Source organism: Phanerochaete carnosa, assembly GCF_000300595.1.
Source record: "Phanerochaete carnosa HHB-10118-sp unplaced genomic scaffold PHACAscaffold_1, whole genome shotgun sequence".
Lineage (NCBI taxonomy): Eukaryota > Fungi > Basidiomycota > Agaricomycetes > Polyporales > Phanerochaetaceae > Phanerochaete > Phanerochaete carnosa.
This window is the reverse complement of record NW_006767628.1, coordinates 4,502,820-4,527,236: the sequence shown is the minus strand read 5'-3', so window position 1 is coordinate 4,527,236 and position 24,417 is coordinate 4,502,820. Positions and strand designations below refer to the sequence as shown.

General features: G+C 52.4%; 9 protein-coding genes across 9 annotated transcripts; 3 read left to right on the top strand and 6 right to left on the bottom strand.

Moving 5' to 3' along the window:
• Positions 1-76: 76 nt before the first annotated feature.
• Positions 77-2,264, bottom strand: PHACADRAFT_248200 (uncharacterized protein). Its single transcript, XM_007390876.1, has 7 exons — positions 1,992-2,264; positions 1,785-1,935; positions 1,646-1,731; positions 1,543-1,594; positions 1,441-1,494; positions 269-1,389; positions 77-215 (listed from the first exon to the last, which is right to left on the bottom strand). The coding sequence occupies exons 1-7, from the start codon at positions 2,108-2,110 to the stop codon at positions 122-124; spliced, it is 1,677 nt and encodes a 558-aa protein (XP_007390938.1). The 5' UTR covers positions 2,111-2,264; the 3' UTR covers positions 77-121.
• Positions 2,265-3,156: 892 nt separating this feature from the next.
• On the top strand, positions 3,157-4,109 carry PHACADRAFT_248199 (uncharacterized protein). The gene has a single exon (XM_007390875.1). The coding sequence runs from the start codon at positions 3,353-3,355 to the stop codon at positions 3,758-3,760; it is 408 nt and encodes a 135-aa protein (XP_007390937.1). The 5' UTR covers positions 3,157-3,352; the 3' UTR covers positions 3,761-4,109.
• A 2,125-nt stretch (positions 4,110-6,234) lies between these two features.
• PHACADRAFT_248197 (uncharacterized protein) lies at positions 6,235-7,192 on the top strand. The gene is made up of 2 exons (XM_007390874.1): positions 6,235-6,682; positions 6,744-7,192. Exons 1-2 carry the CDS (start codon positions 6,303-6,305, stop codon positions 6,868-6,870), a joined length of 507 nt encoding a protein of 168 aa, XP_007390936.1. The 5' UTR covers positions 6,235-6,302; the 3' UTR covers positions 6,871-7,192.
• A 1,744-nt stretch (positions 7,193-8,936) lies between these two features.
• Positions 8,937-13,296, top strand: PHACADRAFT_85514 (uncharacterized protein; the record flags this gene model as incomplete). The annotated part of the gene is made up of 18 exons (XM_007390873.1): positions 8,937-9,357; positions 9,418-9,425; positions 9,462-9,646; positions 9,724-9,816; positions 9,868-9,925; positions 10,086-10,191; positions 10,241-10,336; positions 10,389-10,888; positions 10,945-11,053; positions 11,107-11,195; positions 11,248-11,398; positions 11,450-11,672; positions 11,721-12,010; positions 12,060-12,183; positions 12,239-12,491; positions 12,544-12,729; positions 12,781-13,176; positions 13,228-13,296. The coding sequence occupies 18 exons, from the start codon at positions 8,937-8,939 to the stop codon at positions 13,294-13,296; spliced, it is 3,357 nt and encodes a 1,118-aa protein (XP_007390935.1).
• Positions 13,297-13,816: 520 nt separating this feature from the next.
• Positions 13,817-16,537, bottom strand: PHACADRAFT_180634 (uncharacterized protein; the record flags this gene model as incomplete). The annotated part of the gene is made up of 11 exons (XM_007390872.1): positions 16,514-16,537; positions 16,305-16,463; positions 16,206-16,250; positions 16,060-16,143; positions 15,863-16,001; positions 15,463-15,800; positions 15,102-15,365; positions 14,742-15,049; positions 14,626-14,683; positions 14,445-14,564; positions 13,817-14,388 (listed from the first exon to the last, which is right to left on the bottom strand). The coding sequence occupies exons 1-11, from the start codon at positions 16,518-16,520 to the stop codon at positions 13,817-13,819; spliced, it is 2,094 nt and encodes a 697-aa protein (XP_007390934.1). The 5' UTR covers positions 16,521-16,537.
• A 365-nt stretch (positions 16,538-16,902) lies between these two features.
• PHACADRAFT_248193 (uncharacterized protein) lies at positions 16,903-17,508 on the bottom strand. The gene has a single exon (XM_007390871.1). It carries the CDS (start codon positions 17,350-17,352, stop codon positions 17,011-17,013), a length of 342 nt encoding a protein of 113 aa, XP_007390933.1. The 5' UTR covers positions 17,353-17,508; the 3' UTR covers positions 16,903-17,010.
• A 173-nt stretch (positions 17,509-17,681) lies between these two features.
• Positions 17,682-20,386, bottom strand: PHACADRAFT_156780 (uncharacterized protein; the record flags this gene model as incomplete). The annotated part of the gene is made up of 10 exons (XM_007390870.1): positions 17,682-18,482; positions 18,539-18,770; positions 18,855-19,112; positions 19,167-19,581; positions 19,636-19,739; positions 19,799-19,920; positions 19,973-20,020; positions 20,082-20,129; positions 20,187-20,289; positions 20,346-20,386. The coding sequence occupies 10 exons, from the start codon at positions 20,384-20,386 to the stop codon at positions 17,682-17,684; spliced, it is 2,172 nt and encodes a 723-aa protein (XP_007390932.1).
• Positions 20,387-22,059: 1,673 nt separating this feature from the next.
• PHACADRAFT_248191 (uncharacterized protein) lies at positions 22,060-22,402 on the bottom strand (the record flags this gene model as incomplete). Its single annotated transcript, XM_007390869.1, has 1 exon — positions 22,060-22,402. Exon 1 carries the CDS (start codon positions 22,352-22,354, stop codon positions 22,061-22,063), a length of 294 nt encoding a protein of 97 aa, XP_007390931.1. The 5' UTR covers positions 22,355-22,402.
• Positions 22,403-22,776: 374 nt separating this feature from the next.
• Positions 22,777-23,892, bottom strand: PHACADRAFT_112207 (uncharacterized protein). The gene is made up of 4 exons (XM_007390868.1): positions 23,394-23,892; positions 23,084-23,334; positions 22,878-23,029; positions 22,777-22,827 (listed from the first exon to the last, which is right to left on the bottom strand). Exons 1-4 carry the CDS (start codon positions 23,837-23,839, stop codon positions 22,786-22,788), a joined length of 891 nt encoding a protein of 296 aa, XP_007390930.1. The 5' UTR covers positions 23,840-23,892; the 3' UTR covers positions 22,777-22,785.
• Between the last annotated feature and the right edge of the window lie 525 nt (positions 23,893-24,417).

The window sequence follows — 24,417 nt, the reverse complement described above, 5'->3', positions numbered from 1 at the left end:
GTACGCATCGCCACTTGAAACCGGCGGGCTGGCGGCCCCATAACGCATGAACATCCGAATATACAATAGTATATAACAATTGATGGCGAAGAGCACGTAGCAAATCACAGGTAATTAACGTTCAGACGCTGTTCTCGCTCTCTGCCTTACGGTGGCTCTCAGCCTCCTCCGCTTTCATCTCCCTCCACTCACACCCATCTCGATATTCGCACCATCTGTAGCAGTGTCGTAAGCATTGCTAAAACAGAGGCCAAAAGACGTCACTCACGAGCACCGTCTCGTCAAATTGATGTCCACGCCCTGAGGTGGACGCTTACCGTACCAGAATTGGAGTATACTGGTGAGATACTTATCAAGGAAGTCGTTGTCAACAACAAAGTTCTTGATTCCAATGATGTCGTCTCCAGGGTTTGAATCCGCTTCTGGGACAATGGTAGCGTCGGGAACACCGGGGTTCATTGCACCAGGCACAGAGGTTGACGCCTTCATCTTCGGATGGCTCCGCAACTCGTCAAGAACCGCCTGTTCAGCCGTCCCCGGTACATCCTCTACTCGAGGAGACTTGCGCTCCGGTTTATCTGCTCGAGCGCCAGAAACAGCTGAGCCCTTCAGAGCTGCCATACCCAGCTGGAGGAGCCGCTCTTGTACCTGAGGCGTCAGTGGATCCATGACGGCCACATTGGCCATTATGTCTCGCAAGAGCTGGTACTGCCCTTGCTGCTTGCCAGAAACGCTGTCCTGCACCGGTTGGGCTCTTGCCTTGCCTTTGAAGCTCTTCCGCCGGCGAGCTTGAGTTCGGTATATGATCGTCAAAGTGTCGTCCACACCCTTGATGTGGAGCATCTCGACCGTATTTTGCCACATGCGCACGACATCCACCAGGCATTTCACGTCGTTATCGTCTAGACCAGCTTCTTCCGTGAACTGCTTCGAGAATGGCCGAATCGGTGACAGATTCAACTGAGCCCAGACCGTGTCGAAGCCAACGCCATGGGCAGAAGTTGCAGGTTTGGCCGTTGCACTGGAGAGGAGCCTATGGTAGAACATAAGCTGAAGCCGAGCCGGCAGCATGTCTTCTTCCGGTGGCAAGGTAGGTGTGTTTCGGCTCTTTGTGTCCATCACATGGAGTTTATACTGTGGCAGAGGCGGGGACAAAGTGACGGGTGTAGCAGGTCTGCAGTGGTCGGCGGCACCTTTTCGGGGAGAGAAGAAGGCCGTAACTGAAGGCTGGGACGGCGACAAACTGCAACGCACTTTCTTCGATTTAGATTTCGAGGGCGTTGATGGCAGGCTCGCATCAGGCCTCTCACGCTTGCGATCGTTGCCTTCGGAGTCTGGAGATGATGGGGTCGAGGATGGCTCTTTAAATGGGCGTCGCTGAATCTCGTCCTATATGGCAGTATGACGAAAGAACTGGTAATATTTGTCACCGAGACTCACGATAATGCCCACAACGACTTGACCTTGAAGGATACCAAAAACCGGCATTTCCCTCTAAGCTGTTGGTCAGCAAAGCCAATGTTGGGGCGATGGAAAGCTTACGCATTTGCCAATCTCGATGAGGGACTGTACAGACTCAATCATTTGCAATATGCTTCGACTTAAGTCAGGAAGACTTCGAGGATAGGCTCTTTGTAAAATATACCGTAAGGCCCATCGTTCTTCCTCCGTCTTCACTTCGATAGGTATCTTCTCGGGATGGATCTCCCTCTCCAGAGCCTTGTGCACCGACTGTAGTAATTACCTAAGCGCAACAGATCACCAGCACGAAGATAAAACCATACAGCACCCCGTTTCGCTATCTTGTCCATCGTTTTCGCCGCTTGTTGGTCAACGTAGATAACCTTGCCTGTGGTCGTCGCAAAAGATGCAGGCCTCTGATCGAGCTTTCTACTTCGCTTCTGCAGTAGACCATATTCAAACTGCACCTCGCACCTAGAAGCACCAAATGGATATGCTAGATGCGCCGTACTAGATGATCGCAAACATACCAGGAAGGCGCGCTGAGATCAGTCACAGCCAGCGTCCCTGTACGTCGTCTGAAGCGGTAAAAATGGCTGTCCTTTCCGTATGGAGGTACTGGCGGCATTGAATCCACAGATTCGTCCATCACTTCTGTTGAGGGTCCAGCCTGAGGAGATTGTGCAATGGGCTGGTTTGCAGAAGGTGTCTGCCGTCCCGTAAATTCGTCAGCAGGTTTCTCTATCTCAATCTCAATAGCAGGACCACTGGAGTTACAAGACCGCGGATCCATATGCGCCTCATATCCCGGTATTGTATGACTGCTCCCGGGAGCTCGGGCTGCGATCGAGGCGTCGAGAGCAGTGAGCTCCTCTGCCGTAAACTCTGAGAGATCATATTTGGAAAATTCGTCGCTATACGTCGACTTTGGGCTTGTCGGAGCGTCTGCTGCAGCCGACACATCAAGCACCGTCTCTGGAAGCGGCTCCTGAGACTGAGGGAGCTCGATTATAAAAGGTAGTATCTCAGAGTCGAAGGAAACGTTGTACGTGTCGTATTCGTCAACGTCTGACATAGCGCTCCGCCTAGGATCCGTGCTCTAAGACTCAATACAATGCAAGCAGGAGACATAAAAGCTTACTGCAAGCTGATGCCTCGGTGATGCCAGAGAGACGAGTACAGGGTTGTGATTGAACGTTGGGTGACTCAGAGCCAACGCCGACGCGTCCGTAAATAGGTGTCACGTGCAACAGCGCTGTTCCTCGGACCATCTTGATTTTCCCTTTAACGTTCTGTTGGCATATAGCTCAAGCTGCGAAGTTTCATTGCGACTATAATATTAACCCTGTTGTGCATTATTACTCGGTGCGCATCAATATAATTGGCAAGCTTGACAGAATGCGACTACAGCGGAGTCACTGTGGCAGATCCAATGCTACTCGAGCATGGGGCCTTGAGCTTAAGGGTACGAGCTTCGGCCATTTCTTTATGCGGCAGCTGGTTCACAGATGAGCTCAATAGATCAAGTCTGGGTCAGCTAGGGTTGACAAAAACGCAGTGCTATAACTATGTGATCGGCGTGATCCTCATCCGACAAAATGGGAGGTAGGTGTGTTGCATGCAAGGGCACTGTGAACGAGCGAAGGAACGCATCACGACTTAGCATTCTATGGACGTACAGAAGCATCGACGAGGCCGCTTTTACCGATATACTATTGCAATTGAACATAGCTCACTGCGAAGATCCCTTTCACGTCAATATATAGGTTCTGCGGTGGCCACGTTTCAGTATCTCAATTCCATCCGTAGATCCTCATCGATGAAGGGTTTTTATCTTTCACCAAACGATGGACTTACGCTGGCCTTATATAACCCGCCGACTGGGTATAGCATGTTTCCGCCCTCTCCCCAAGCAAGATTGACCACCAATGGCAGTAAGCCTCTACAGGTCTCTCATTCAACTACAGTTTGTTCTCTGACATACCCAGAGAATCATTGCGACGGCGGCCTGCCGTATATCGGAGATCGCATCTGCATCAGGCAGGTCGGAGGCTGCAGCGGTTACCAGGCTTTTGTGTCGAAGTGGTCGAACTCGAACGGCGACGACAAATGGTACCACATCGCTGACAACTTTGGCCCCGCCGGCCAGTGGAACCGCAGCGGCTGGGAGGTCGCTGCTATCGCGAACAGCTCTGATAGCGATCGCCGCGGCTTCTACGTGAATTCGAAAAACGCCACTGTGTATATCACTATCAGATCACTGGAGAATATCGAGGTCGTCACTGCGAGACGCCCTTGAGATGCTGTCGACGATGCTTTCATAATCGTAAGCAGAATACAATCTTAGTTTGTATTGATTGACTAACTACACTCGTACGGCTACAGCGCTTGGAAGAGACGAGACGTTGTGCGGCACCCAAATTTCTGCACACGAATTCGAGAGCAAGGATTCGCATCAGGGGGCTGTGTGTGTTATCGGGACTGGCACTGTATTCACGCATTTTGAACTTTCGCTAAAATGGTACGGTCATGTACAGTGGTGCGGCAGGTGCCTTTACGAAGGCATCCATAAAAGAATAGTGGTAATCGTAAGTGTGCTCGACCGGATCCTTTCCTTTCCTTTGAAACACTTTCACCACACGACTGCAGCGTACTAAAGCAATATTTCACTGTCTTTGGCTGTCTGCGGTCCGGTACATCCATCTTGGCTGCTACGATTTCGCACCTTGATGTCGACGCTGATCAATTGTTATCTTATAGGAGCAGTCCTATTAGAGTCAGTGAGCCCGCGTATGACCAGCCGGACGAACGGTCTAGCGCGTTCTTCTGTGCTCTCATTGGCTTTATCATCTTTGATTGTATTCTTCTTGCCTTGTCATCCGGGGTCGTCGTGAGTGTCTTTACTATCTCTTACCTTCACGACCTGGCATGATCTCATTCCATGGCAATGTACATGCCGCGATGGAGGCTGCCAAATTTCCGCCTTATAATTGATATAGGAGGATCAAGACAGATAGTGCCCTATAGTCTAATAACTCGAAGTGAAGCCCTCATAACCCTCCGGCGACCGATTATGTTCACATCGGCATCGCGGCTCACTCCCTGGACGAGGACATGGTCGGTCGGCGGCAGGAGATCAGTGTGCAACATCCACTTTTGGGGCACATGTGTCAGATAAACATATCGTCTACTGACTCTGCAAAGGAGGCTTGCTCATACCAACACACTTTGTGGCTTGGGACCTGTGTTCCTGAAACGGAGCTCAAAGACGTTGGGACGGAGCGCTGATTCCTGCGCCAAAGCGAAGGTTGTTGCTGCCTTCTCTTCGTTGCTCACTCATGCTGACTTCGCTCCGCAGGGATGTCGCAACCAGGCGGCTCCTACTTCATGGCAAGATGCGAACACGTGTAGGGTGAGAGTTATACGACGCCGCTTCGAACATACTACTGATAACACGAGTTAGACTATAATCATCTTCCTCGGCCACGCATGCCAGCGTTGCTCACCTCTGCCGACGGGATGTGCTCCATTGTCTCACTGTGCCTGCGAATTGCAGTGCGTCGAGATTAATGGGCTGCGGCATGGAGATGCACGCGCAACGATCTTCTCACGCGGAGCCCACTAGAAGCTGCGCGTTCCGAGAGTTTCTGCGGCGCACCCTCAGCGCTTTGCGGCTGACATTTCCTCTCAGGGAAGTAGGGTCTGGTACACAGAGAACCACTGTTATCTTATGCTTGAATGGTGAACTGAGTTCATCTCGCTTCTGACATAGCGGCACGCTCGTGGTCGTCTAGCTGCCGCTGTCGGCCAGGGATGATTTTGCAATCTATGCGACTGACAGACGGCGCGGATATGTGACCACGCAAGGTCGCGTTCCGCGTGCGCGGAAGGAGGTGGAAGAGAGCATTCCCGCGCGAAACCGGGCAACGGCTGTGAATCGAGCTGATCAGCCACTCCTGAACCACCGACGTCGTCGGGTCTATGTCGCCATCGTGGGATTTATCGTACATGTCCTGCTTCGCGCCGACGTGACAGCACGCCACACCGCGCTGGATATCAGGCTTTCGTTTCCTTGCAGGCTGCTTGCTATCACGACGGCTGTCCATCTCGCAGGCTTTTTCGATATCGCTGCTTTTTCATAGATAGTTGCCTCCCGCAGGATCAACGTCCTCCTTATCCACTCTGCTTTGCGTCGAAACCTTGCACAGCTTGCACAGCGGGACCTGGCCCGGCGGGGCGCAACGAAATTGGACATTGGACGGCGGCCGGAAATAATTAGTGTTACGCCAAGAAGCTGGCTCGGCGCCAACCTACGTTAGACTACAACTACATTTTGTAACCATTGTCCCCAGCTCGCTGAGCTCGCTAGCTTTATTGGACAGCATCTGCACAAGAGAAGCAACGATGACAACAATACAAACAGGACGGTCGTCGTGGCATCCGACGAAGGGGAGAAAGTAGCAGTCAGGGTCCGCACAGCACCACACAGCGCGACGCCGATGCATCTGCCGACGTGATTATAGTCTGCGCGTCGTGCTTCGCTATTGGTGGGTGAACAATGCCCTCCCTTGCTTTATCTAAGCTGCCGGACTCTTAAGGCGAGAACGTGCTCGAACGTGTCTGTGCATCAAAACTTTACCATCAGCACCCTTGTCCGCCCCGAGGGGTCCTGCCCTCGTCAATTATCCTGCCCGACAGACGCCACACCTGTCATTTATCTTTCGAGCTGTGGCCGGCCTTCCCCTTCCCCTTTTCACCCCCTTTCGTCACCTAGGAGGTCCCAGTGTGTGTCCGTGTCCAGCTCCCTTGGAACTGCCACCACTGCTTAGTCCATCATCACCATGCATCTGTCGACGCTCATCCACATTTTCGCCCTCCTTGCACTGGCTATCGTCTCGCCTATAGTCGCGCTCCCCAGCAACGATGCCACTCTTGTGGCTCGCAGCGCCCCGTCCCTCCAGGCTCGCGCCTCAACGCCCTCGCTCATCGCGCGTAGCCCCGTACCCTCAGGCGCCCTCAAGAAACGTGCTCTCCGGCAGAAGCCACTGACACCCGAGGAGGCCATCTCGCAGCAGCTCTGCCCGACGCCGATGCGCGTATGTTCGATTGACGCGCAGTCGTCGCCGACGACTCTGACGGAGTGGATTCGGGATGGGTTCGAGTGTGTGGACACGTTTGAGGACCTCACCTCGTGTGGTGGATGCGGGAGCGTTGATACCAAGTGAGTGCTGTCTGATTGCCCTATCGCACCCACACGCTGACCGTACTCGCTCCGATGCCAGGTACGATTGTACCGCTATCAAAGGCGCGCATGCTGTGTCTTGCGTCGTTGGTCAATGCCGCATAGACTCATGCACGAAGGGCTACACACCTTCGTTGGATGGCAAGTCATGCGTTTGGACCTATTGAGCATGCTTCCCTCTCCAGTTCGTGGACAGACTTTGGTTTGAACTTTTGTATTGGTTAAACATCCATAGACGTCCCCTTGTCATCATCGGACCTTTCATCTACCGTTCGTTGCTTTCTGTCATGGACTCCCTTCATCACCGTGCATCATTGTAATCTTTCTACCCTCCATGAACATGGACTTATCGTCTCTGGCGGTGCCAGCTCTCCTGAAACCGGACTATTTAGACTCTTGGATTGTATCCTGCTGTAGAATTCGCAAGGCCTGTCGGTCCTTGCGCCCTTTACGACTTGGACACGTCTTGTCACATTATCTTAAAATTCAACGATACATTGATAGTCTGAATTGCCCTGGGTGACAAAGGAAGTCAGCATGATACGCGTGTATTTACTCGACGGATGCTCTCTAGCACAAGCCTTGACCCTCTCCCCCCAGGCGGCCGAGCTCCTCTTGTACGAGAGTTAGTTGCTCGTGGAATAAGCTCAGCTATTTTAGTTAGCGTTGCGCGAGTCGAGGACAAAGTCTTGAAATTAGGGCTCCGCGTGAGCTTGAATGGCGTGCGTCTTCGTCCGTATAGTGAACAGTGGACTACGCAATCTGCTAAAACGTGGTGTCTGATTTAGTTTAAGGAAACGTGCGTCGCCTGTGCACTTCGCATTCGAAGCCGCAGGTTCTCATGTGGGCTAGTTGGGCGACGCTGTCTTGAGAAAGGTGTCTAACAGTGTCAAAGGTATGATGGCAAATGTTGGCCAAGGCCAACACTAGAGTATCCGTTGCGATAAGAGGGAGGAGATCCCGAACTTACTGGGTCATCCGCGAGATAAGAAGTCATCTCGTTGTTCTGGTGGGAGATTGAGCGCCATGGCTCAAGAGGCGTTGGCGAGAGGTGCCGAGAGTTAGAACACAATGTCTCGAGCTTACTCCGTGCAATACACCCACGTCGCGTTAAAGCCCAACATGTATGCATCAATGACACGACGCCGACGAGCCACGAAACTCTGTGTGCGTAGTAGATGTGATTACGAAAATGACTGTCGAAAATTGGTTTTACGACGACGGGATCCGGTACACTATGGTTGCCCGTCTTTGTGTCCGATATCTGATGTAGTGGAGAAAGACTATTGAGTCTCGGAGGTATATTTGAACGCATCTCACCTCAGGTCACAGCAATTTAGCCTCCAGTCATCTTACTCTAGAGGACAGCACCGTCTAGCATGTAATTTCAGCCGCGAGTTATCCGAGGCAGGAGTCGAGTGCGGCAGATCACGGAGATTCCAAAGCCATGAAGATGCAACGTGAGTACGGTTCAATTGGTGTCTTAATGCGATAGCGAGTGAAGTTCTCAGCTTCAACTGGAGTGTATAACCGCGGTCACTGTCTAAATATTGTGCGCGATGCACCTCGGTTATCCGGGCACGTGTACGCTAGCGCATTATCAATATTATGGGCTGTCTGACCAAGTCGGGAAGTTATCAGCAATAATCGAGTGTACGCGCTCGCCGCGTGGCTCACGCATCTCATTGCACCTCTCCCTCACCTTCATCTCACAGACATGACCAGCGGCACACCTTCTCGTTCGCCGCCCGCCCTTAAACCTCCCGCCCGCAGAGCTTCTGATTCCAGCGAGTCCTCCCCGGAGAAAGAGAATCATAGCCCCAAAGCGCATCGCCCGCTCCCGAAGGAGCCACGACCTCTGGACGCACCGGTGCCTGTGGCGAGCTTCTACGCGGGTTCATCCTCGAAGTCGAAAGCCGGATCGTCTCATACGACGTATGTGCCTCCTTCTGGTTCTCCGCCGCCCAGCCACAAGCCTAGAGACACCTTCCGCGAGCCAGAGCTGATCGCAGACCTGCCACCACTCGCACACGAAGAGCAAATTCCATCTCTTGAGCCATTCACGCCATGGGGCGACTCCGGAACCACCACGTGGGACAACTTGGGGCCTGTTGGCAGCTGGCAGTCTTGGGACAACCGGTGGTCGAATAGAGTGGACATAGATGATCGGAATGACGAGGAGGAGCAGAAGTGGTGGGACAAGGAAGTACAAAGAAGGCGACCGGGACCTGGCATGTTACCCCCTCTTCTTGCTGAGGTCCTTCATCATCCACACCACACGCTCTATTCTGTAAGCGCGTCTGCTCCGCCCCCCAAAGCACCCTCCGCAGCTAGTAGTCCCCCACCAACTGCGGCTACATCCTCGCCTCCGACCGCTGATGAAATACATACCGCCGTTCCCCATCCGCATGCATACTACTGCAAGGAGCACAACGGCTGGGTGCTTCTTTCTTGGTGCTCTTCGTCTGTACTTCCTCCCATCTCGCCCACCTTCAAGCCTACATACGCCTTCCCTGATCAGACGAGACGGAAACGCACTAGTTCATGCATTGGCGACGAAGAACACTCTGTCGGAAGAGCGAATGTGACACATCACTTCCACAAGTATGAGAAGGCTGTAGACGCACGCATGCTCACTACCCCCTTCAAGAGAAGTGAGTGGGAAACAGAAGCTATTCGCAAGCAACGAAGGCGAAAAATGACCCTGCATCTAGACGACGATGTTAAGGAGGCTGCTGCTGAGAAGGAGGAGACCCAGGAGCTTGATTTACTTGATCTCTATCTCTGCTGCCAATGCTCGGTCTACTGCCTGGTCTCGCCGGTAATCCCTGGCGTCTTGCCTTTACGGGTACTAGAAGATTTCGTCAGAGACAAGCTTGAGCATCCGCCACTTGGGAAGACTGGAGAGATTGCGGTGGTCACTGGTTTCGAGACTGTCATCACGTATGTCTTCGTCTTTGATGCTATTTGTATGTCATCCGCGGTATTAAATGCATACGTATTTTTCTGTGTATACACAGTATCCTCGAGAATAGACTGTGGCGTGGCGAGAGCAGGTCGTTACCTGTCACACGACACAAGTTCCAGAGCAAACTCGGATGGAATGCCTCCGTGTAAGTCCTTGCTCTTTGGGCAAAACACTCTCAGCTTACCGCTGTCCCAAGCCGTCGAGTGTTTGAAGTCCTAGATTTCAAGGCGGAGCCTATTCAGAATGATGGCCAAGTTCTTAATCCCCCGTCTATTGATACAGCGACGCCCGAGGGCAAGCGAAACCGCGCGAAGCTGCTTCGTGCATGGGTAGAAGCTAGCACCTGGCTCACACTGTACAATAAGACCCGCCCGAGTAAGTTGAGCATTAGATGTCGGCGCGACAGTGCTCAAGCGTCCAACAGAAGATAACTCCGACTTCCATGGCCAGCACATCAATGCGTCTGTCGAAGATGCAACGCACATGTACCAGACTGGCATCGGAGCTCATATTAATCAGCGTACGTCGCAAGATATTGCGGAGTAGCAGGGCTCTCATTCCATAGACAGTTGCACCTGGTGTACTACCAGAGCCGCTAATCGGATTGCCAGAGCTGGAGCCATGTTGGCAAACGCTCGGAATGAGTCCGGTATCTTACTCTCCCGGTGAGTTTATCAAGTAATATGAAGTGACACTGTCTCTAATCGGCTCTTTCAGAACTCCTCGCCTTTGCTTACTTTGCGCAATGTCGTTGCGATCCTAAGAAGACCCCCGACTACTTCACCGCATTCGCTCAGATCATTGAAATTATGAAGAACCGTGGCGTGCCCCCACCAGACAGTCTGGACCTCATGCTTGCAGAGGAGAAGTCTCGACATCGCTTCACGTGGACCGACCTTGACAGGGCCGAGGTACTGCTGGGTTTCGGTAAGGCTGGGCCTCTGGGCGTTGAACTTGCGGATGCCGACGAGGACTTCATTATCGGGGCATGGAAGGATGCCATGAAGCGCGTTTGGGGAGAACCGGACGCTGCATCTGCGAGGGCGGACCTCATCGAAGCGTTCAAAGTTATCGCGGACTTGTGCGGAAGTGTGAGGTTGCAAGAAGCCTGGGAAATGGGTAAAGGCTCGGGTATGGCGCCCGACACTGCGTATTCGACTCTGGATGTTCCAAGGGACGTCGACGAGACCATGCTTCTTGCTATCTATGCTATGCGGGTAAGTTGCGGTCACCCAAATTTGCAAAGGTTCTTTTTTCTGATTACTCTCGCTAGGTTGAAGACCAGCCGTCGCAAGCGGACCGAATGCGGGAAGCTCTCACCGTCATCATGGAAGCCACGGATAGTGAGCGGCTGCGCAAGTTCCTGGAAACTGGCAGAGATCGTGAGTTTAGTTCATGATTCCATTGATGACATGGCTTGACGTTCCCGAAATAGCCGGAGACGTGACCAGCGAAACTAGGCTGGACATGCCCCGTGGACTCAACCAACTGGGGAACACGTGTTATCTCAATTCGCTGCTTCAGGTGTGCATAATCCTGGTTGGTGGTAGTGGCTGGATGCTTACTGCGTTGGTAGTACTTCTACACTATCAAGGACTTGAGGGACGCCGTTGGACCGCTTAGCGAGAAGTCATTAGACATGGATAAGTTCACTGACGACGACCTCAAACGCCACCGAGTTGGCGGTCGGTTGGTTACAAGAAGAGAGATCGTCCGGTCCAAGAAGTGTACGTTCTGTAATAGTTCAAATATTGTCCATATGTCTCATGTAAAGACAGTCGTTCATCAATTGGCGGACCTTTTCAGGAACTTGGAATATAGCGACCAAGCTGCGGTTACACCAACCTTGGATCTTGCCAAGCTTGCTCTCGTGACAACACAAGACGAGGAGGAAGACGATCAGGGAGGTGCTGGTACCGACACGTCGAACGATACAGATGCCACGTTGGTTGATGATGGTACCATGCGACGTTCATCACCCTCTCCCATTCGCTCGCCGAAGTCTCCGAAGTCTCCGAAGTCTAAATCTCCATCGCCGAAGTCCCCAAGAACGCCTCCATCGCCATCGGTGCTCGGCAAGCGCAACCGTGGCCGGGTACCGGATGTCGATATGGAGGGCATCACGACTAGCGAAGGCGAGAAGGACTATGTCATGGTTTCGAAGGCGTCCACGCCCCCGAGGGAATCCGAGCGGTCTACTCCAGAAAGGAAAGCTTCATCGTCGAAGCACAAGACTACTGAGAAGGAGGATGTGGTAATGAAGGATAGTCAGGAGCGGAAGCCGCCACCACTGCCACCGCGGAAGGCTGCCACTACGAGCGACACGGGCATGATGTTTGGTGCGCTAAATTCTCGGATGAACAACACAGTTCGCTGACTGTGGTACAGGCCGTCAACATGACGTCTCCGAGTGTATGGATAACTGCATGTTCCAGATCGAGACTGCTTTGTTGAACTTCCAAGACCAAGGCTTGTCTGGTTCGCAAAGCGATAAGACAAGTGTAATCAAACGGTAAATCTACATTCTACTTACGCCGCCGCATTCACTCATTGGACTGTACTGCTAGCTTGTTCTATGGCAAGAAGCGGCAACTGCTCACACCCCTGACAGATGCAGACGCGAAGAAACAAAAGTCTTCTACTACTCATGAGAAGGAGGACTTGTTCTCGCATCTGCATTTGAACGTCTCGGACGAGAGCTTCGACCTATACGACGGGCTGGGCAGGTACTTCGATGACATCGTTGAATTGGACGGTGTCAAGAGACGTATGGAGGTTACTCTTGTGGATCTACCGCCACTGCTTCAGATCCAACTCCAGGTCAGTCGTCTATGAATGCTCACTCAGCAAGTATGCTTACGTGGCCTCGCAGCGGGTGCAATTTGATCGCGAGACGCAGCAAGCATACAAGTCGCAGGCTTATGTGAAGTTCGATGAGACTCTCTGCATGGACCGATTCCTCGACAGCGCAGATCCGGAGAAGAGAGCTAGAACCAAGGATATCCAGGTGAAGCTCAACGCTGCTCGAGACCGCATTCAGCGCTTCACGCAGGGGAAGGTAAGTATCATCCTTCATACGTGTTTATTGGTCTACTAACGCAGTTGATAGCATGCTCCGTACGCCCCCGCACTTGGCGCAGCAGCGGACTTCCTATCGAGGCAGGACACGCTTCAGCTTCCAGAAGCAACGACCGAGCTTGTCTCGCGTCTGAAAGATGAGCAGTCACACGTCACAGCACAGCTTGAGCGTGAGCGCGGGAACGCCAGCAAGCTCAAGCAAGAGCTCGAAGATCTTTGGAAGAACGATAACGAAGCTCAGTACGAGCTGACTTCAGTCTTCATCCATCGTGGATCGTCTCCTTCATTCGGACATTATTTCTTCTATTCAAGGAACCTTCCGGACCATCCTGACCAGTGGTTTAAGTACAACGATTCTAACGTGACCCTCGTCTCGAAAGATGAGGTGTTCGGAGATACCACTGGATCTACAGCCAATCCTTACATGGTGAGTGTTCCCGACGAGGTTCGACTACGGGATGCTGACCAGGTCCGGCAGCTTGTTTTTGCTCGCAAAAATTTGGATGTCATACAGACTGTGCACAGGTTTGATACCTCGAGCATATGATCCACCTACAGAGCTGCTCAACTTCTGATGGATGTGCTTCGCAGTATGTATTGCAAACTGTTTACCGTACATATAACGCACATGTATATTATTACGCACGAGTCCTTATACATAATCGCTCATACTTACTCCACAGGTGGTCGCTAATAGTATAATTTCGAGTGTTTAAAACGAGAAACCAGGGCCAGCGACGGTTTGGAGTAGTCTCCCAATGGGCAAGCTGACGTTCGCACATAGATTTATTCGTGGTGCCAGCACTGTCTTCCTGGATCAGCTTCTGCAAAGTATAGCTCTGAGTGAAGTACAGTAAACTCAACAGGTAATAACTGCAAGTTGGCGTTAGAAACGAGCGTGCACAGAATTCATTCCAACGCTCTGGGCTTCATCCCTGGAAATTTTCATTTTCCACGCGGTACAATCTTGGATAGAGAATTGCAGTGATTACCCTATCACACTCCTCTTCATCATTTCGTCTTGTCACTTGAACTTGGCGCTGTGTCCTCAACTGTAGTGAAGTAATTCAAGCTGACAGACCGCTACGGGGGACGAGTTCAGTACAAGGCGGTGATACAAAAACGAGGCTTATACTTGCCAAGCGATTTATAGCCATCCCAACTTCAATCGCCCTTGGTCGAGCCAAGAACGGATCGAGCTTCCCATCTTCCATGATCTGATCCAGCCCGCGTTCACCAAGTTCTCGATCTAGCAGGCGTAAGGCCTTCTTGAGGGTCGTCCACTGCTTGACCCGACTGCTCGTACTATCTGACGAACTCTCCTCGGGATCGGATTGCCTTTCCCCAACCTCGTCACTTTCCGAGCTATCGTTCACTTGCTTGTGCAGGATGTGGAGAACGTCCCGACTCCTGATGATTCCTGGGAGGGCCTTGAGAGCACTCGCTATAGCTCTTGTCTGACTGTCAGACACCAGTTGTCCGAGGGCGCGCAAGTCAAGTGTCTCTTGCAAGCTCGATGGGTTCGAGATGTCATGCAAGATATCAACTGTGCCATTTTTCCGCGCAGTAAGCTTGCCGCGGTCTGTTGGTAAACTGGGCAAGTGGATATGTCGCGATCGAGTCTGCGGGAATGTCGGCGCTGCACAACAGAATCACAGTCAGCTCAGGAAGAGGAATCAGTGAAGAGTGTTCTACCTTCGTACTGAGTGACCACAGAAGGGACCTCTTCTGCGATCCTACGAGCCTCTTCAGTGATATCATAACAGCCGTAGTCACGCATTTCGAGCACGAGATCAGCGACGTCACAGTAATCGCCTAGAGGGTTATGCGCGTTTAGCCATCAATACGTCTCGTCTGGCTTGGATAACAGACTGACCACAACCACCGATGACCAATATCGATGAGCAACCGTGGTCACGGAGCATGGCACGAACCTGCAATATTGTATTTAGAACACGGCTGGAACGCACATATCGTAGGACGCATACACACGTTGGAGACTAAGGGATTGATTGGGTCCGTCTTGATTAATTTCCGCATTCTCGTATCCCGGATCAGGAAGTTCGTGGCGCAGGTGTCTTCATCGAAAAGGAGAGTATCCGCCCCAAGTTCTAGGGCTTCGATCACACCGGCAGCCATACTTGTACTGCCGCTGGCATCTTCCGTTTTGAACGAGTTTGTCGTCACATGGCCAGGGAGCTGGTCGATGAAAGGAGAAATGTCAACATTTCGAATTGGGCGTCCGTCCTCGCTTTGTACGGAGACAATATTTTGGGATGTGACTACAAACTCTCGGCCATCTGCTCCATTTCAATAAGCCTGTGTCGATGAAGCCAGAACATCGTAGTTCACCTCCTGGTATGTGGCTGTAACATCCTTTCGCGAGGGCATCCAACAGCGTTGATTTCCCGTGGAATCCCCCACCGGCAATCATCGTAACGCCCTTGGATATCCCCATTCCTTCTATTTTGCCTCGATGAGGAAGGTAGAAGCTATTCAACAGTGAAGGTGGCGACTGGAAAGGAACGGCAAGCTTCTCCGAGGGATTGAGGGGAAGGTCGGAAATGCCACTGGCGCGGGGGAGAATAGCCCCGTTAATAACGAAGGCAACGAGACCTATAAACTAGATTAGCATAACTAAGGAATGAAGGACACGCCGGAAACCTGCCAGAATCCCGGAGCTGCTTTGTGAGCTCGTGCTGATCCTCAATACAGTCAATGAACTCTGCTAGCTCGCTGGGATCGTGGCTTGAAAACATTAGGCTCTTTTCTAATCTCGGCACCTGTTCCTTAAATAATGAAGCGGCCTCATAGCCGAGGATTGTTCTGCTCTGGGCGGGTAGGCTGATTGTGAAGCGGGCCTCGATACCATGTCCGTCGAGAATCACAGATGATCGTTGAAGTACTTGCTGCCCAGGCTTATCAGCTGATATCACGCCGCCCTTAGCGGCAGACCAGCTGGTTGAGGACGATGAGGTCGGAAACCTGGGTGAGAGCCTCGAGATTGTGGTGTATAAAGAACGTGCAAGGAAATCACAGAGGGCGGTCGTCCTAGCGATTATCGTCGGTAGGTTCTAGATCAGAAGTGAGAGAAGAAGGAATGATTCACATACCGTATGGGATTATCATACATCGAAGAGGGATATCGTGCATTGGCGTGCGGCACGCGCAAGCAAAATTTGCTCGGAGGAGCAAAAGGATCGTTTTGGATGTACTCTGCCGATAAGGAGCTATCTTTCAGATTCCAGATACCTACAGGGAGCAGATGTAAAGCCAGGAATACAAGGGTGAGTAAAAAAACGGGATATACCCTGTATATCGCGATAAGCGGAATAGCTTCTTGCGTTCAGCTCTGTCAGAAGACCAACAAGGTCTTGAATGGTCCCCCGAAAGTCTTATCCGTACAAGAACAATTAGTAGCCAACAAAGGCTGCTATGTGGCAGTCGCTTTCACACCTTCACGCCTGCGCTTTTGTCCTCTACTAGGGCCAAGTTGCTGTTCTACGGCAACAAATATGTTTGCATGAGAAGATAATACAGAACATAGAATCTTACCGGCGTTACGAAACTCAGAGGTGCCATCCTCTGCATTTTCCGCATGCGGTCCTCCCCTCTGAGTGGCAAATGAACCGCCAGCATGGTAGCCTCTGGCACCTGTGTTGCCGCGTCTTCCACGACCTTTGCCGTAAAGATTTTTGAAATATTGACCCCTCCCTTCACTATGTTAGGATTTTTATCAATACAGATCGGAGAATGGACCGAACCTGACATTTGGGAGCAAGCCTCGCCTCGGGCGAGGAGATGGTTGAAGAAAGCCGCAATCGCCGCTACGACTGCCTAATTGGAATTCTTCGGCTTTCTCCGCGGCATCAAAAAGTTCCGTGACGTCACTTCCGCAGGTATGCAGCGAGGCATTACAGCAACAAATGCGTAGAAATCCAGATAATATTGTTGACTACATGAGTCCTTCAGGATGTGATGCAGTATACATTTATTTACCATATTCCATTACCATTGATTACAAATTACTCGGCTGTCACTGGAAGAGAGAGGAGTCGCCGTCCAGACGTAGTGCACTAATCCGCGATGCCCCGCCCTGTTCGCGCAGTCTGCACCAAAATGACATTAGCATTGCGGCTTGCAGAGCTATCGAAGAGAACATACGATGCAGAGGCAGAGACCTCAATCTGAGTGCCACTATCCTTGGCCGTGAAGAACATCGTGGTCGCAGTCTACAAAGCCAAGATGGTCAGCGAAGTCCTCACAAAGGACTTTCCCAAGTCCTGCTCGCCTGGTATCCTTCAGCACTCTGCGCCTCCTGACTCTGCACACTATCTTTGTTCAGCTTCTTCTGCAGGGCCAGTAACCCCTGCTTCAAACCGTCTCTGTCCACCTCCTGACCGCCAAGCACGCCTGACACGTCTGTCGTGAACATGTTAGCGAAACGCGTGCTGAACAGATCGATGGGCCCTGGACCCATCCGAATCTGCAGGCCCGGGATTTTGGGCTGCGTGAAGTGGATGTGGGGGGAGTTAAGCAGAGTGGTGAGTTGTTTGCTGAGCCATTCGGACGTGCCGGGCTGGTCTTGCGGATCGGTAGACATGATGGTTCTCGATGGACAGAATCCAAGCGCAGAGGCTTTCTGTGTCAATAAGAAAAGATGCGAAGGGCAGGTGGGCAATGACGAAAGGGTCCGAGGTATGTGTAGGCTTGATAGAAGGAGCAGACCGCGTAGCAGCTGCATAAGTACTAACTGCGGCTCGTGGCGCCCGTTGGGAACACGGTTGGTCTAGCGGGCCCAAATCATTTGACGAAGCCCAACATTAGATAACGCTAGCAGTCCATTTGGTCTCTATTATACAAAACAATATCCAGCCTCTTCAGCCTCCAATGATCCACGATGACGCTCAGGAGTCGAAGTCAGGCTTCCACCTACTTCGCCTCTTCCTCGAAATCAACCAAGACCTTGCCCTCAGGAACCATCTCGCCCTTAGCGCACCCGACACTTCTGACAACACCGCTCTTCCTTGCCCTCAACACGGTCTCCGTCTTCATACTCTCCAGAACGACGACTGGGTCGCCCTTCTCGACCATTTGCCCGACCTGAACTTTCACCTCGACGACAACACTCGGCATTGGTGCCTTGATAGTTGCCCCACCAGATGATGCGGACAGGACATCCGAGCCCAGCGATATGAGCCAGTTCGGCGAGGGTACGACGAGCGTGGTCTTTAGACCCGAACAGGAGCCGTCTGATGAGAAGACGTGCAGACGTTCGTTTGCGTTGGGTGCTCGGGAAGCAGGCAACGATGGCGGCGGTGCCTGCGACACAATCGTCGTTCGAAGCGACTTCGAGTCAAGAGTGGACGAGAGGGTAGTGGGTGAAAGCAGCTGCGCGCTGACATCGTTGTATACTTTCTCGCCTTGGGTGGTCTTGACGCGGACGTCGAAGAGACCACCACTGAGACTCTTGACGCGAACGGTGATCCGCTCCGAGTCCTTCACTTCGACCTCGCCTTCTGCTCCCTCTGCAGCATCTTGAGCATTCTCGAAGGTGATGGCCCGGTCATAGACGTCCCCTCCAAAGCGTCGAGAAGCGAGCGCTGTCCATGGCGAGCTCAACGCGCTTGGCGTTGGAACTGGATGGTCACGGAGGACTATGAAGAGAGCTGCCTGAGCCAACACTTCCGAAGATGGCTCGGAGATTACAGGGAAAAGACTATCGTAGTGTCTCTGTAGCGTAACTTATTGTCAGTTTCGTGGTATGCTGGTAACGGAGAGCGACAGACCTTAATGAACCCAGTCTCCACATCCCCTTTCTCAAAGCTTTCGTGGCCTGCAAGTGCTCTCAGAAACTCAACATTGGTGTTAACACCAACGACCCTGTACTCCTCCAATGCCTTACGAAGGACACGCAAGGCCTCATTTCGTGTCGAAGCATGCACCACCAGCTTCGCAATCATTGGATCATAGAACACTCCGATCGTGCCCGGAGCAGTAAAGCCCTGTTCGAGGCGCGTGCTGGGGGAGATGGCCGGTGAGGGAATATGTACCGAACGAGAGAGCGCCTCCGACGATGTGGACGCAAGAGTGACGTCGGCAGGCTCTGCAGCTGGCAATGGAGGTGCAAAGATATGCGTAGGCTCCGGAGTGGAAAGATGTACAACATTGCCAGAGTCAGGTAGAAAGTCTTTACGAGGGTTTTCTGCGTATATGCGCGCCTCGAAAGCGTGACCAACTAGCGGAATTTGGGACTGCTTCAGGGGCAACGGATTACCAGCTGCTACCTCGAGTTGCCATTCCACCAGATCCAATCCGGTGATCATCTCCGTGACGGGATGTTCGACCTGAAGACGGGTGTTCCTACACATATCGCGTCACTTAACTTCGTAGCACATATATGGAGAGGCAACCTACATTTCCATGAAGTAAAATTCTCCGTTGTCACAGTCGAAGATAAATTCAACCGTTCCAGCGCCTCTGTAGCCGACGGCGCGAGCAGCTTCCACAGCTTTCTCACCAAGCCTGCCCCTTACTTCCTCGCTGAGTCCGGGAGCAGGTGCTTCCTCGATAATTTTCTGATTCCTGCGTTGTACGCTGCAGTCGCGCTCCCAGAGACAGGCCGTGTTGCCGTGCGCATCTGAAAATATTTGTACCTCGACATGCCTAGGAGTAGTGACGAACTTCTCAACGAGGACCGCGGGCGAAGAGAAAGATTTCAGCGACTCGCGCTGCGCGGACTCGAGAGCTGAGTGGAAGGCATCAGCTGAAAAAACAGTTCGCATTCCCTTGCCACCTCCTCCATGAACAGCCTTGATGAGGACAGGGAATCCTGTAGAAAGGTGGTTAGCAGATGTACCAGAGAATGTGAAGACAAGATACGTACCAATATTCTTGGCCTGCTCAAGTAAGAAACCAGGGTCTTGGTTCTCGCCATGGTATCCAGGAACGACGGGAACGCCAGCATTCTCCATAATCTTCTTAGACTCGCTGGGCACGCATATTAGCTGAGGAGACTGATATTCATCGCTTGCAATAGGACCACATACCTCTTGGATCCCATGCTAACAATGGCGCTAGCAGGAGGCCCGATGAAGACGATACCCTCCTTTGCAAGCAGTTCTGCGAACTTCGCATTCTCGCTCAGGAAACCATAGCCGGGATGCACTGCCTGGAACACTGCACGTCAGAAGAGGGTGCGGGATAGAAAGAGAATGATTAACCTGAGCGCCGCTGCGTTTGCAGGCATCTACAATCTTGTCCATGCGGAGCTGCGAGACAAAGCCTCCGTCAGAGGCTTTCGAAACGCGTACCATTTTGCTCGGAACGTACATAACTCTCAGCCGAAGGTGCGGGTCCAATGCAGTACGCTTCGTCGGCCTACTTCCTTAGAATCAGCAAATCGTCCGTACAGAAAGTAAGCATCGTGGGCCGTACCAATTGGACGTGCATTGAGTTCGCGTCGACATCAGAGTAGACCGCGACTGTCTTAATACCGAGTTTCCTCGCTGTGCGAATGACACGACATGCAATCTCTCCTCTTCCATTCCTGACGTCAGTATTTGTAAATCTGAAGATATTTGCACACATACGCACCGATTCGCTATCAAAATCTTGTCAAAGTGAGCATTCCGCATAGAAAGCGAGTCTTGTCCTAGAGGGTCAGTCAACAGCAGTGGTAGGGGTTTTGAAGCCGCGCACAAGCGACAGTAGCAAGTCCCTTGACTCTCCGAACATCCTGTCTCAACAGTCTCTGGGTGCCAATCGACGCCGCGGAAAGCGAACGTAAACCGGAGGCATTACGTCGATATATGCTCACTGGACTTGCATGGCGGCCGTGAACGCGTCCATTGATCTGGCTGGCTGCAACGGCAGCGCCGCCGGCGAGTCGTGGAAGAGGACGAGCTGTCGCTGTACGCTGTAACATGGTGGGGGGAGAGATGTGGGCGAGGAAGGCGGACCTGAGATGGTTTTACGCCCTAACGAAGTGCGGGGAAGGCTAGACGCTGGTGGGACTCGGATCTCGGATTGATCTGGCGTCCACCTTGGGTGATCAGACGGGTCCGGGAGGTAGGAAATCTATGTCAATGGTGTTGTCACGGCACCGAGCTGTTCAAAAGGCCTGTGTACACGTACTTTAGTTCAACGTGAGCAACGGGCCCCTATAATATATCATGCCTGGGGAACTCATCGAGAGTCAAGCCGTGACTGAGTTTATGACATCACTAAGAACGTTCACAACTACTGAAATGTCGGACGATTACACCAACTATAGCTAGCTCCCACCTCTCAGACTCTGGATTTATGCACTGCGAGCACGGGCCTGAAAAGCCTGGAGCCGAAAGCTTCAGCTGGCTCATGGAGGGCGCGATGCAGGGCATGAACTAATTGCATTGTTCAACGAATCAGCTGGACACATGCTTTGAGAGTGATACTGAAAGCGAATAATTAGTAGTCCCGTAGGCTAGTTCGATCGCCAATCACTAGTCTGCTGTATACATTATAACTCGAAGGTAGACTGAAATCCAGGATGAGTCCAATATAAAAGGCGAATCCAACAGAAAGAAGTGCTCGTGCTCGCCACTCAACCGACATGATACGTGAAATAACCCTCCAAGTCGGAGAGGATCTGAATACGCCGCTGCTCGACGAAAGTCTTGAGCTTATCCACGCACCGCTGGCACAACGGGGTCTGCGTTATCGCCTGAGTGGCACAAACCAGCCACTCGTCCGGCGGCTGGAGGGGGTCCGCGTCGAACTTCCACAGGCTCGAGTGTCTGCGCGCCGCGAGGTTCTTGCGATTGATCGTGCAGTTGACCACATGCGCATCGCAGGCGTACGCGTGCCACGCCCACGCGATGTCGTCCATTATCTGCAGCTTGGTGGCAGACAGCTTCGAGCGTGCATCCATGCAGAGGATCACGTCCTCGGTCGAGAGGCGCTCCGTCGTCCCATGAGGGGTGCTGATGCCGTTGACAACGAGGTGCGTGGGGAGTTGGGCGCACTTGTACAGCGCGCGCAGATGCAGAGAGCTGAGACCAAGCTCCCTTGTGAGATTTGCCATCGAGATGAAGGCTAAGGCATCGTATTTGATTGGCGGCTCCTTGTTCGCCTTGTCCCAAAGTTGAGAGTCTCCAGGGAGGGCGAGTTCGAGGTGGCGCAGGGCCTCGGCACGCAGGTCTTCAATTTCATACTTCGATCCGAGACGGAGAAGCGACTGGATGAGATAGTATGAAGGCTTCTCGGGCTCTCGTCTGAAGAATCTGCAAAACAATGTCGGTAGTGGTTCCGTGTTGTTTGGCAGAAGAAGCCTACCTCGTGCCATTGTATATCACGTCCAGAAGATCAGCAAGCTCGTGAGGAGAATCATGAAGCTTCACAAGCGGGACGCCATCCATCTGCTCATCGACGGATGCCGATGGTTGAGACAATTCGAACAGATCCTTGAACACTATTGAGTGTCTGCCTAGCAGGCTGCGGTGGACCTTGAACGCCAGGTTGTCTGCCAGCAGGACGATGTTGCCGTCGTCAAACCAGAGTTGGCTGTGCCTCTCCGGTCCCGTGCACTCTTCTCGACACCGCTTTTTGTGGTAGGACGAATCCATGGGTAAGGCTGGAAGGGAGATGCTCATCATATCAGTGACGAGAGCAGACGCGTCGGTACGGTACCGGAGGCGTGAGGCGTTGGCGCCGAACCGAAATCGGCTTTATCCTTTCCTTATCTGGATTATCAGCCATGCGTATTGTAGCTCTTTCTTTTCGCGTGGGCCCCGAATCGTGCCGAATATCGAGTCGCAGTCAGCTTAAGCTACCTGCCGCAGTGCAATGCACTGTTTGTGGGTTGACGGCAGGGGTGGAGGAGATGAACTGGCCTCCCTACCGTCGTCGCGTGCCATTTCTCAACATTTTCGGTGGGTAAGAAATGTGAGTAGATGAGCTTGAATTCTAGCATTCGTGCATACACGCTGCATCAAGTCAGGATTCATTATGTCACTACACAACCGTTCCAAATGACTGTAGTTGCGATGCTTATTACTTATGGGTGTTTCAGGAGGTATCCACCGTCCACCGCGATGGTCTAAGGTATCTGATAAGTACCGGAAATGTTGGCGAAAAAGTTTCACACACCTGGCCGTAGAGATACTGGTTGCAGGCGATGTACAATGCAGTCTGAGCCATGTCCGTTTCGGCGCCAGGACGACTAGCAGGTATTCCTTTCTTCTCGCCATAATCGTTGCCTGCAGGAATTTGCGACTTGTTCTGTTCGTCCTTGCTATCCGCTACATAGGGTGTATGTGAGTACACACCAGAGAACAATTGCGCAAGATACTTACTCGTCATCTGGCTCGGGAAAATACCAGGCGCGACTGAGTTGACGCGGACCTTCACACCTGGCTGGCTGAATTCCTGCGCAAGCAGGTTGTTGAGTTGGATGGTGGCAGCCTTCGAGGTGTTATAGTTGAAGTGGTGCTGTGTCGTGCGCGTAATGCCAGAGATGGACGAAACGTTGATGACACATGGCGTGTGGTCGGGGCGATTCGCGGCAGAAAGCAGCGGCAGAAAAGCAACAGAAGTGAAGAAGTATCTGAGAAGTAATACTTGAGTTACGGGTGCAGGCTAGATAAAAAGGGCGCATATACCCACCCTATGACGTTGGTCTTGAAAATTGTCTCCCAGTCTTCCCACTTTTCCTTCCAAAGCTCCACTTTCAAAGCCTCCGCGCTTTCCTGCCCCTTCTCAACCGAGCTTGTGCCAAGACTGACACCGGCATTGTTCACAAGGACGTCCAGCTTCTTCTCTTTGTTACCGATATCGTTCACGAGTGTTTCTATCGAGTCTTTGTCGGTAATATCCGCGCTAATAGGGATGAGCTGGCCCTTAGGATGCTCGAGGTTCTTTCCCCACGTCTTGACGGCGTTTTCGAGGGCCTCCTCACGGCGACCGACGATGTACACGCGGGCGCCATTGTTGGCAAAAGCCTGTGCAATCATGAGGCCAATGCCGGTCGCGCCGCCGGTGACGAGGACGACCCAACCCTCGACATTGAAGAGGCTCGTGGTTTTGAAGTGCGAATTTCCTGACGACTGCATGGTGGGCGGCTGGAACAGATGAAACAGACGATTGCCTGATGACGTCCATTCTGCCACCTCTTATGTCTGTCATGAGAGTCGATGTGTTGGAGACGTCGCAGTTGTTGACGTCACTGTTGAAGCTCTTTTCGTCTCGCGACGCGTCAGCCTGAAGATGCGCGAACGGCACGTGGTTTTCACGTGAGCGCGCTGTGCCACTTTCTCTCGGGCTGGAATCACTGGGCTCTTACACTTAGGCCTCCTCTGCAGCACATTGTTGCGACAGTCTCGTATCCACAAGTGTGAGTTGATATGGGTAATAGCTCGAATTTGTCCAAACCTCCGCAGGTATATCTACTTAAGAATATTAATGCTGTGGTCTGCGGCACTACCGTGCGAGCGAAGAGCCTGTCAGGGAGTAGTACTTCCTGAATAAACTTCTTCCCTGCGACTCACCCCACCATCGATCCTCAGGTTACTCTGAAGTGCTCATACTCTGGCTGGCGTCGGGTTGGGGTCGTGGATCGTACCACCGGTTTGCCTCTCGTCACGATGGATGGCGTTTTGGAGGGTGGCTCAGCATGTCTTGCAAGAGCCCC